The sequence below is a fragment of the Pelophylax lessonae genome (genome assembly GCF_965119305.1).
Source record: "Pelophylax lessonae genome assembly, chromosome: 10".
NCBI classification, from domain to species: Eukaryota; Metazoa; Chordata; class Amphibia; order Anura; family Ranidae; genus Pelophylax; species Pelophylax lessonae.
In genome coordinates this window covers 215,280,930-215,293,395 of record NC_138777.1, presented here as the reverse complement: position 1 = coordinate 215,293,395, position 12,466 = coordinate 215,280,930, and the positions used below count along the sequence as shown (strand labels likewise).

The 12,466-nt window shown below is 46.2% G+C and overlaps 1 protein-coding gene across 1 annotated transcript in view; it reads right to left on the bottom strand.

Annotated features, from left to right (window-relative positions):
* PEPD (peptidase D) overlaps positions 1-12,466 on the bottom strand; it is a 293,993-nt gene that overhangs the window by 265,315 nt on the left and 16,212 nt on the right. The window contains exons 2-3 of the mRNA XM_082270438.1: positions 4,557-4,740; positions 4,175-4,302 (exon numbers count right to left, since the gene is read on the bottom strand). Of these exons, the coding sequence (XP_082126564.1) occupies positions 4,175-4,302; positions 4,557-4,740 (312 nt within the window). The remainder of the gene's footprint in view (positions 1-4,174; positions 4,303-4,556; positions 4,741-12,466) is intronic.

Genomic DNA, 12,466 nt, shown 5'->3' with positions numbered 1-12,466 from the left:
ACACTGTAACTGGAGCGGCGGTGATCAGGGACACTGTAACTTGAGTGGCGGTGATCAGGGACACTGTAGCTGGAGTGGCTGGGATCAGGGACACTGTAACTGGAGTGGCGGTGATCAGGGACACTGTAACTGGAGCGGCGGTGATCAGGGACACTGTAACCGGAGCGGCGGTGATCAGGGACACTGTAACCGGAGTGGCAGTGATCAGGGACACTGTAACCGGAGTGGCGGTGATCAGAGTGTCTATGATTGGCGGTGTGCAGTGTCGGCTTCCTGGCGGGGTTGCTCAGGTGGGTAGGGACTACGACTCCGAACACGCCTGAGCCCATCACTGCTGATAGGATAGCTGGCTTCTGTCTAAATTGGCCCTAGTATGATCCATCAAAGATGGCTGCATCTCCTCTCACCTGACACAACAGCAATCTGATAAGTGCTTCAAGGAAAAAAAAGTGCTATAAAAATATAACATGAGTAATAATTAATTAATAATACGTTAATAATTAATTCATTATTAAATAAATTAATTTCATTTTTGTTATGTTGGGGTGGAGAAATTTAGAATACATATTTGGCGCATCCTGAGTTTCAGCTTTAGATATTATCTTGTTAAAACGCTCGGCTTTCTACGGCTGTTACTCCGGCAACAGAGAACGCGTCGGCACCGTCTGTGTACCGTGCCATGAAATTACGCCGATTACACATAGATACCCATTACTGGTTTGTGCGTTGCTGTGTTGGAACAAGGGAACGCGTTTCAGATCGGGCGCTTTAAGGTAATGGCATTAGGAGGTGGCGAAGCGGCGAGGCCTGACATCTGTTGCGCAATATGCCGTACTTACTGAATATCTCCGATCGATGTATTGAGCTGTCGTGACATTTAAAATTAATGAGAAGTAAAAGGCAGCACAATTTTTAATTAGATGAACTGAGAAAAGCGCGACCAAGTTGGCGCTTAATTTGTTTCTGGGGGGATTAGTGTGCGCCTGGAGGGTGTTCTGCACTTACCTGCAACAGTCAGGTGATCAGTCAGCACAATCCCAGAATGCACTGGGAGGTAAAGAGGCAGCACAAAGGGTTAGAGCTGAAGCTTTGAGGCAATCTATAGCTAACAGCTAAATATGCAGTCGCAGGGGAGCAGATTTATCTGCTACAGAATTTTTATCGCTCTGCTCATTGCTTCTTTAAAGCGAATTTCCACCCAAAAGTGGAACTTCCACTCATCTGCTTCCTCCTCCCTCCGGTGCCACATTTGGCACCTTTCAGGCAGGGGGGTTCGGATTGTCTTCACTTCCGGGAGACAGCGCCGCGGTGCTGTGCCTCGGAAGTCCCGTCCCCTTTCTCCTTCTCCCGCAGAGCCAATGAAAATGTGCAGTGCGATTCACGCATGCCCAGTAGGGAACCGGTGTCCCTTAGAGTGAATGGCGGCGACAGCACCCGACAGCCGAACCGAAAATCGGCTGGGGTTCCTGGACAGGTAAGTGTCTATATATTAAAAGTCAGCAGCTACAGTATTTGTAGCTGCTGACTTTTAATTTTTTTTTTCTACAGCTGGAACACCGCTTTAAATAGGTTGAAACTCCAGGGAAAAGCAGTAGATCCCCAACTGTGCGCTCCCCCTAACCTGAAATTGGCCATGATACAGATTTAACAAGAGGTTGTGAAAGAACACAAGGCCCACACAGAAGACAGCAGGGAAGGATAAAACTGCATGCATCCAGTTTATTCTAAGTTATCCCTCTCTTCTCGGGACACTTCTGTACAATGCTAACAAAGCAGAAAAATAATGAGAGGTTAGCCATTTTTTTTAATTTTAGTTTTTAATTTGAACAGTTAAGGATTCCGACCAAATAACACTGTCCCTGTTGCCCCCCCCCCCCCCCTTTCCCCTGATCGACATTCAATTAAAAAATATCAATCAATTTTGAGCTCTGTGTGGTGGATTTGCACAGAGCAGCCCCGATCCTCCTTTTCACGAGTCCCCCCGCTGGCCCTCCTTCCTGAAGAGTGCCCCCAAAGCAAGCAGCTTGCTGTGGAAACACCCGAACAGATCCGCTGCTCTGCGTGTCCATTCACACACAGAGCCATGGCTTGGCCCACAACCTCTCTCTCCTCATTGGCTCACTGGCTGTGATTGACATGCAGCTGGAGCCAATAGCTCCCGTTGCTGCCTCAGCCAATGAGGAGTGGGAGTCCCTAGAGAGCTGAAGCTATCGTGCACATTGCTGGATCAAGAGGGGACTCAGGTAGGTATTAGGGAATTCTAAGGCAAAAACCTTAAAGCGTAACTCCCCTTTTGTTGAGAAAAAAACATTCCCCTCTGAGTGATCTCTGTACATTGCAAGGATTGTAACAAACTTTGTTGCAGATTCCTACCTTTTGTTATTCTGAAGAAATCATTGTTTGTTCCTCTGTGCTGAGTGGGTCTAATGGGAGTGGTTTTATAATTATCAGCTGTGGCAGCTGCAGGGCTCTAATGAGGAAATCTGCTGGGTCTGCATCCCTTTATACGTGTTCCAATTGGAAGTATCCCACCAAAAATTAAATTTTTGGTGCAGGGGATGCCAGAAATCTGACTTGCATCTTAGTGCAGACTTCTGGGAAAATTGGTGAGCCAATCACACAAGCAGGAAATGATGTTTCTGGGGGGTGTGGTCAGTATACATTCTGTGTACAGAACAGCTCCAGCGGCCATATTGCATTTTCAGAAAATTACAACAGCTGCAAATTGAAAAGGAAAGGTAATTTTTATTAACATTCAATTACAATATGATTTGTGTCGCAACTGTAAACGCTATATTGCTTTTTCTTTATTTGCCATTTTTTTTCCCGGCGAAGTGGAGTTCCCCTTTAAGCCTTTACAATCATTTGAAGTCAGCAGCACCCAGTGGCCAGTAGTGATGCACATCTAAAAGCATGCCAGAGATGTGTTCTTTCATATAATGCTCGGGAAGAGCACTGCAGCCACTGACATCAATTCTAAAGATCAAACCCACAACATGCCTTTAGAAGTGTATCCCTGCTGGCCACTGGGTGCTGTAGACTTTAGCTGTGCAATCTGCTGATCAGTTGCTTGATTACATTTTATTACAGTATAATCAAGCCAGTAATCAGCAGATTGCAGAGCTAAAGTCTGCAGCACCCAGTAGTCAGGAAGCATGCATGTCTAAAGGGATGCAGGGGATGTGTGCTTTCATATAATGACCAGGGACAGCAGTACAATGACCATAGGTGTGCGCAGCCTATTGCATAATGCCCCGTACACACGTGCAGATTATCTGAAGACTTTTGTCTGCAGACTTACCAAAACCATATAATATGAGGTCAAACCTAAACACTTTCAATTTGTATGCAATCCGGCAGGCCCGTGCACTACATAGAAAAGGTAAGTCTGCAGACAAAAGTCTTCAGATAATCTGCACGTGTGTACGGGGCATTAGGGTGTTCACCCCAAAGCTCAAACACACACATGCCTTTCTCTGCAGCCTCAGCTGCACTGGACAGTGAATGAATGGGAAGTGCTCTGTGCTGAGCGGCTTCCTGTTCATTCACAAACTGAAGCATAGTAAACCTAGTTGTGTTCACAATGTTCATTTGGAAAAGGAAGGCACCAGTAAATTACATAGTTACTAGTCCCTTTCCTCACTCTCCATCCTGCAGCGTAGTGATTAGGGTGTGCCCAGGCACACCTGGCACATCCCCTTCGCACCCCTATGACAATGACTGATGCCAACCTTGGGGATCATGCCTACACAGGCCCCGGGCATACAGAGCCCTTTAAAGGGACAGATGCCAGGGCTGGATGGGAAAGAGCTCAGAAAAAAAAAAGAATTTGGATATTCTGTTTTTATAACCTGTAATGGAAAACCATAACATTTCCAAGTAATTAGAGGCCGGCTATGCTGGGCATCCATGTTGTACACATTTCAGGATCAGGGAAGACAGGGAGAACATTCTGTAAAGATAAGGCAGTGAAAGTATTACAAGGAGGGCGGTAGGCATTGGCGCCTGCTCCGCCATCTCACAAGCAGTCAGGGGTTATAAACTCCTCTGATTACCTATAAAGTCGGACGGCGCTCTCACCAATGGCACGGCGGCGTGACTGTGCGTTCCACTCCAGCGATTCGCCGGCTATAAACCAGATAGACATAACAGACAGAAGCTTATTAATACTTACTTTCCCATCCACACGGCGTAACTCTCCGGCAGTTTGGGCACAAAGAGGATTGATTTTCCCGTATCGACATCAATGGCGCCATAACAGCCGGATTCTGTCACTCCAAACGCCCAGTGAAAGAACGACTCCTAAGAAGAAAAATGTTTTCATTAGAGGCCAGTAGGAGAATATTTATTAAACCCACATAAAATCCACATGTAGGATCCAGGGATCCCCAAACTACGGCCCTCCAACTGTTGTGAAACTACTCATCCCATGAGGCATTGTAAAACTCTGACAGTCACAGACATGACTAGGCATGATGGGAATTGTAGTTCCTCAACAACTGGAGGGCCATAGTTTGAAGACCCCTGTGACATAGAAGGTACAGAGGTGGTCGGACCTGGCGGAAGAGGACTCCGGTGTCAGTGCAGTATCGGTTGGTCTCCTCTCCCCCTTGCAGGAGCACCACGGCCTCCTTTGGGACATGCTGGTTGTTGCGCAGTCTATCGCAGACACGCTTCCTGTTCAGTGCGAAGAGGGCGGCCGGTACCCGTAGGGTCTCATTACCCAGCCAATAGGATGGTCTGCCGGAGAAAAAAACAAAAAAAAGTTACAATCAGATTATTCAACATAAGCAGCTAGGAAATTTGTATTTTAAGAAGTCCAACAATGGCGGCCTCCATGTTTCTCTTACTGTGAGATTCAATCTCCTGTCTGGTAGCGCTGTTTATGAATGGCGGACAGTCACACGAGTTTTTAAACACACTCCTGGCTGCCACTCCACAAGACATTAGGGGTTCAATAGACCCCTGATGTCTCCTTAACCACCGGAGGATTTTGCTGTCTTACGTCCAGGCCACTTTTTGCGATTCGGCACTGTGCGACTTTAACTGAAAATTGCGCGGTCGTACGACGCCGTACCCAAACGAAATTTACATCCTTTTTTTTTCCACAAACAGAGCTTTCTTTTGGTGGTATTTGATCACCTGTGCGATTTTTACTTTTTGCGCTATAAACAAAAAAATGAGCGTAAATTTTGAAAAAATAATATTTTTCACATTTTTTTATATGAAATTCCCCCAAAAAAATGTAAAAATCTAAATTTTTTAAAATTTTTTGGCCAATTTGTTTTCTGCTACCTATGTTTGGTAAAAAAAAAATCACAATAAGCGTATTTTGATTGGTTTGCGCAAAAGTTATTGCGTTTACTAACTAAGGGAAAGATTTCTGTCATTTTTGGTGTTTTTTTTTTTTTAACGAGTAATGGCGGCGATCTGCGATTTTTTTTGCGGGACTGCGACATTGCGGCGGACAGATGGGACCCTTGACTGACATTGACACTTTTGGGGGTACCAGTGACATTACTACAGTAATCGGTGCTATACATATGCACTGTTACTGTAAAAATGACACTGGCAGGGAAGGGGTTAATTTTATTGGAGAGGGAGGGGTTAATGTATGCCTGGTGCTTACTAACGTGTGTGGGGGGAGGTGACTGAGTGACACAGGGACAGATCGCATGTTCAGCTATACTGAACCCTGCAATCTGTCCCTGCCTGTCACTTAGGAGATCCGCCCGCTCTGTTTACACAAGCGGGCGGATCTCCAGACTCGATTCTCCGACGATCGGGGAAGAGCGGCGGTGATCACCGCCGCTCCTCCCCTGGCCCGACTCCCGCTGTGACTGAATACAGCGGGAGCGAGCTTCCGGCGGCGCGCGTGCGCCGCCTACAAGGGGAGGAGTCCAGCGACGTAGGTCCTGGACGGAACGAGCCACTGTGCCGCAGAAGAGGCACAGTGAGCGGGGGTAAAGTGGTTAAAGAGTATCTGTCTTTCTACTCAGATATCTCATAAGGGCTACAGCCCCCATGTGACAACAGGAAAGCTAAAGTGGGCCTTTACTCAAAAAATTAAAGTACCGCTCATCCTCCTCTGCTCACCTCTTTATTTATTTTATGTGCAGCAGGAACCTTTTTCTGAAAGGTAGCCGTTCCCACTTCCTCAATTCTCATCTAGGTGAGAATGACGTTGCACCTCCCTCCATACCCCGCAGCCTCCTGGGCACGTCAATGCGCTGCACGATTATGCACATGCGCAGAGGCAACCCAGTTGCAGTTCCTCAGAAAGTCACGACCAGCTCCCAAATCAAATCTTCTCACCACTGGGGACTCGCAGCAGGGGGAAGATTTGGCTGCAGGAGGACAGTGCTGGACTCTATGGACTGGTACACTGTAACTGCTGACTTAATACGAGGACATAGAGGAGGAGGAAGTAGGCTGTCATTTATCCGGATTGTACAGTATATACCCACATTTGACTCTATAGTCACATGGGCTCTACAGATAAGAAAAGGGAGGAAATTAACATTTTAGAAGGGAACTGAAACTGGAGCATGCTCAGTAGATGTGCTAATGGCTGGTCTAAACAATCTCAGGCTGCAGCGGGGTCACAGACAAGGGGTGGACAGTGAGCTGCAGAATCAACCAGGCTTTTTGCAGAATACAGAACACAAATCACATAGTGACCAAGTGAATAGAATATAACACAACTGCAAAAAATAAATAAAAAATTACGTACATCTACTTTTTCCCCCCTAAAAGTTCATGTCCATCATTCTCGGCTATACAGCCAAGGCTCTAGTGCACATCTCTGGATTGAGATCGGGCCCAGGTGAGTATTAGGGGGAGGGGGGGGGACTGAGTGGGGAGCAGCACACAGAAGGTTTTTACCTACATGCATAGACACATTCTGTGTGCTGCTCCCCCCCCCCACAGTCCCCCCTAATACTCAGCCCCCTCCTAATTCAGCGATGTGCACGAGAGCTTCAGCTGTCCCCAGACTTCTCATCTCATTGGCAGAGTCACTCACAGCCAATCAACAGAGAGAGTGGGGCAGGGCCAAGCCACGGCTCTATGTGTCTAAGAACTTAAAAAACCTTCAGCCTTTACAATCACTAACTTTAGAGCATTTTTTTACTGAAAATACAGGTTTATTGAGCCATTGCACTAATATTCATTTAAAAACTTGTAACTGCCTCCATTTTATTCTCCAGGGTCTCTGCTTTCAGAAAATATATCATGTTTAGGGGTTTTAAAACTTCTGGCCTAAAATGTGCATTTTACCATGTGTGTGCAAAACATGCAAAAAAAAATTAAGTCCAATCATGACCGGTTCTCTTTGAGATTGCTTCTTTGTCAGTCTGTCCCAGTCATTAGGTCATGAAGACAGCGCAGACATTGTGACCACCTAATGGAGTTGTCTTTCCCGGGTTTCATTCAGCTACCGCAGATTGGCTACAGATATCCGGAGACAAATGTCATCAGACTACATTGCAACTACAACACAGCCGGTTTGTTCCATTCTGTGAATCGGACCCAAAAAAAAGTGCGGACGCGCCAATCCGGGCCCCCAGACACGGTGACATTAACGGTAATAGAAGTTGTTTTATTGTGCAGAAGAATTGGAGGAGTAAAGAAAACATTCATTGTACTGCGGTGTCTGCCGGCTGCAGCAAAAACAACATTTCCCTAACCTTTACTCTGACAATCCTCGTCTTGTTCTGACTTTTCTAATCTTCCGTCTTCATGTACTGAAGGATGGAGAACAGAGGCCAATAATTCCCTGAAACACAAATCACATAGAAAAAAAAAAAGACGCTTCCTCCCCAGAGCTCGACTTTTAACAAATATAGGATTGTGCTCTTAACCACTTCAGCTCTGGAAGGTTTTACCCCCTTAATGACCAGGCCATATTGAAATTGAGGGAGAAGAGAAACATTGGAATACTAGTCAGCACCAGTGTGCAAAAGTGAATTTGCTTTGTAAGAAATTTTAAGCTCTAATTCTGAGCGTCCTATGTGAGCGTTTCTTCAGGATATATATATATATATTAGGGATGCACCGAATATTCGGCGGCCGAACATTATTCGGCCGAAAATAGAGAAAATAGCACTTTCGGCGTTCGGCCGAATAAGTCAAAAGGCCGAATAATTTTGAGCCGAACAATGTCAGCTTCTGCCCTGACCGCTCACCTTCCTCATTGCGGCTCGCGGTTCCCTTCTCACACGCCGCCGGTGTCCTGTCCGGCCGCGAGTAGGGGGTGTGACGTCACGCGCGCGTCCGCCCCCTGCTTCTGACTGCGGCTCCTTCACACTAGGTCCACGCCCCGCCCCCCTGTTCGCGGCTTTTGGCTCTGGCTGCAGTTCAGGTATGTGATGTGGAGCTCAGCACATTTGGGGGAGAATACGGTAGCTGGCAGCTGCACAAGCATTAGTGTGCAGACTGCCATATGTTGTTGCCACTTGCCATGCTCATTACATTAGAGTGCCCTATAAAGTGCCCCTTAAAAAAAAAAAAAGAAAAAAAATGTGCCCAACAGAGTGCTCCCTTGACATAAAATGTGGCCATCAGCGTGCCCCTTATTTTATGCTAAGGGACATGCTGATGAGCATATTTTATGTTAAGGGGCACTCTGATGAGCATATTTTATGTTAAGGGGCACTCTGACGGGCATATTTTATTTTAAGGGGCAAGCTAATGGGCATATTTTATGTTAAGAGCAGCGCTGATTTAAATGTTTTGTTTTGCCCATCAGAGTGCCCCCTAACATAAAATGTGCCCATCAGCGTGCCCCCTAACATAAAAAGCATGCCCCCTAAAAATTGGCAAAATAAATGGAAAAAATGCGAAACACCGCGTTCGGTATTCGGCCTTCGGCCAAGCATTTCATTATTATTCGGCTTCGGCCAAGAATTTCATTTCGGTGCATCCCTAATATATATATATATATATATATATATATATATATATATATATATTATATATATATATATGATACACATGAAATATATATATACATGTATGTGTATATTTATATATACATAAACATGGCAGGGGGACATGATTACTGTATTGGGGGGTCTGAACGAGGAAGAAGGAAGTCGATAATCTTCCTCCTTCCCCCTCAGTTCTCCCCCGATTTGGTCTTCTCTCCCCGATTCACCACCTCCAGGCTGGTGAATCTGGGAGTGTGAATTCTGACACAGATCACCAGTGAAGTGCGGAGATCGCAGCTTCATAACCTGGCCGTTTCTGTGTCAGTCAATGACAGATTCTCCGTGTGTAGAGATGATCAGCGGAGAACATGTTCTCCTCCGATCACCTCTGTTTCATAAACCAATAAAGATCGGAAATGAGCTGCGATCAGCAGGATCACTTCTCATCTCCGTTTCATAAAAGGACACCTTAGTAGTTGGTGGAGAAACCCTTGTTGGCAAGCACAGAGGTAAGATGTTTCTTGTAGTTGGTGACCAGGTTTGCACACATCTCAGGAGGGATTTTGGTCCACTCAGGTACAGATCTTCTCCTAATTCTTAAGGTTTCTTGGCTGTTGCTTGGAAACTCGAAGTTTCAGCTCCTTCCATAAACTTTCTATAGGATTAAGGTCTGGAGACTGTCTGGGCCACTCCATGACGTTAATATGCTTCTTCTTGAGCCACTCCTTTGTTGCCTTGGCGGTATGTTTTGGGTCATTGCCATGCTGGAAGACCCATCTTCAGTGTTCTGGCTGAGGGAAGAAGGTTCTCATCCAAGATTTTACAATACATGGCCCCGTCCATTGGCCCCTCAATGCAGCAAAGTTGGCATGTACCTTCAGCAGAAAAACAGCCCCAATGCATAATGCTTCCACCTCCGTGCTTGGTGTTCTTAGGGTCATAGTCAGTCTTACTCCAAACACGGCAAGTAGAGTTAATGCCAAAGAGCTCAATTTTGGTCTCATCTGACCACAGAACTTTCTCCCAATCCTTCTCTGAATCATTTAGATGTTCTTTGGCAAATTTTCAGACTGACCTGTACATGTGCCTTCTTAAGGAGGGGGACCTTGCAGGTGGCAGATTGTGTTACCAATGGCTTGTTTGGTGACTGAGGTCCCAACTGCCTTGAGATCATTCATAAGCTCCTTCCATGTAGTTCTGGTCTAATCACCCACTTTTCTAATGATCATCCTTACCTCATGAGGCAAAATCTTGCATGGAGCTCCATACTGAGGGCGATTGATGGTTGTTTTGTATTTCTTCCATGGGAATAATCGCTCCAACAGTTGTCTCCTTCTCACCAAGCTTCTTGCTGATGGTCCTGTAGCCCATTCCAGCCTTGTGCAGGTCTACAATCTTCTCCCTGACGTCCTTTGACAGCTCTTTGGTCTAGCCCATGATGGTGAGGTTTAAATGGAGGAAAGAGATTCTGTGGAAAGGATTCATTTATACACAACAAATTGTTGTTAGGAGCACCTTCCTAAAATGGAAATTTAGGACGAAAATTAACTCCTGCTAGATGCCTTCAGGCCGGCCCCTTGTGCAGGTATAGCTATGTAAAACATTATAAATAAATGCCTATACTGTGTAAAATCCCGTGCTCTGCACATGCTCAGTTGCTTTCCATTTTTAGGCACTGCCCAGTTTGTAGAGGCCAATGTACTGAAATAAACCCTCCTATCCTTTACAGCCAAAGAAGCTGCTTCTGTTTAATCTCCAACTTTCATGGTGCTGCACGTGTGATCAGTTATGACACCAGCCATTTGATGGTTTGACAGTTTGGTTGAGGACCAGTGGCGGCTGGTGCGCCATGGGGCGGGGGGGGGGGGGTGGCAGACGGACCACACCATACCCCCCCCCCCCGCCGGACCACACCAGCTCGCCCGCACACCATACCATCCCCCCCCCCCGGCTCACTCACCCTGGACTGAAGCTGCAACTTCCCCCACAGGCAGCGGCTTCCCCTGCACCTCCTCCCTCCTCCTCCTCTGTGGCCAATAGCATGGCCTCTCCTTTTGGCCAATCAGGAAACGGGTCTCAGGACCGGCTTCCCGATTGGCTGGGAGGAGAATCCATGTGATAATAGCGAATATTCATTCGCTATTGTCCACAACTGGGTGGACTCAGGGCGCAGTGCTCTGCGCCCCGAGCCCACCCTTTTTTGAAGCCTATTAGAGCCTCTGGCTCTAATCACGTGCTTAAAAAAAAAAAACCCCATTGGAATCCATGCGTCCGGCGCCCTGTATATAGATTAGGGGGCCGGACGCATGGATAGGGGGGGGGACGGCGCCCCTGCGCCCCCAATGCACCAGCTGCCACTGTTGAGGACACAAGCAAATGTGACAGTTAGCATTCCTGGCATTCCAGAAATGTAATTGTTTTTTGAAACCATTAAATCAATGGGTTTAGTTCCGCTTTATGATTTACTGCTGTTCAGGGGCTTTGGGCTTCAGCAAAATGGCCGCGTCCAGCAAAAAGAAACGGGAGCAATGCTGGAGGCAATTTACAGCAGAATTATTTATGTGGAATGTATGTTCCTTGCTAAAGAACATTATTTTTTTACCAAGTTGTTATGGGTAAAGTTCCACTTTAAATTGACAGGACTAATCTGTGTACCCCATGAGCACATACTGTAGCCAGTCTGTGGCGGACCAGAATTATTGTTGGTTGGTAGGGGGATCAAATACTTATTTTACTCACTGAACTGCAACTCAATTCCTATCATTTGTTTTATTTCTGCATTTTTGGTTGATATTCTGTCTCTATCATTTCACATACACCTGTGATAAAAATAATAGACCCTTCATTTATTTGTAAGTGTGCAAATGTACAAAATCTGCAGGGAATCAAATAATTAATTTTCCCTCACTGTAGGTAACGCCCACATGTGATGCTGAGCCTCCAGTGAATGAAAGGGGTGGGCCAGGGACAGTCAGGCTGGGGAGGAAAGCGTCAGTGGTTCTCAACTCCGGTCCTCAGGACTCACTAACAGGCCAGGTTTGCAGGATAAATAAATTACATCACAGGTGATATCATTTGCTGCTCAGTGATTGCAGTATTCTAGTCTGCATCTCTCCAAGGTAATACTTAAAATCTGGCCTGTTACTGGGTCCAGAGGAACGGAGTTGAGAACCACTGCGCTAGATGATGCAGAATGTCCTCCAGCCAGGAAAAGAGGCGGGGCTCTGACTTGCTGCAGCTTCTAATGCACATTGGGAGAAGCTCACAGTGTGCAGTGAAATCAGAGTAAGCCATTTCAGTCCAGGAGAGGACACATTGTTGCAGACAGTTGCCTCTGCCAACCATCACTGTGCGTCTGCTGGAAACGGCACCAAATATGCAGCAGCCGGGATCTTTTTAGGAATGCAACACACTAAAATCTATAACAGAGAAATCCGCCTAAAGGAAAACTCCGGCTTTGTTAAAAATTGATACAACCCATAAAACCTGCACAGTTCTTGTTTATTAAGAAGTACTTTCCTATTCCGGCCGTGAAT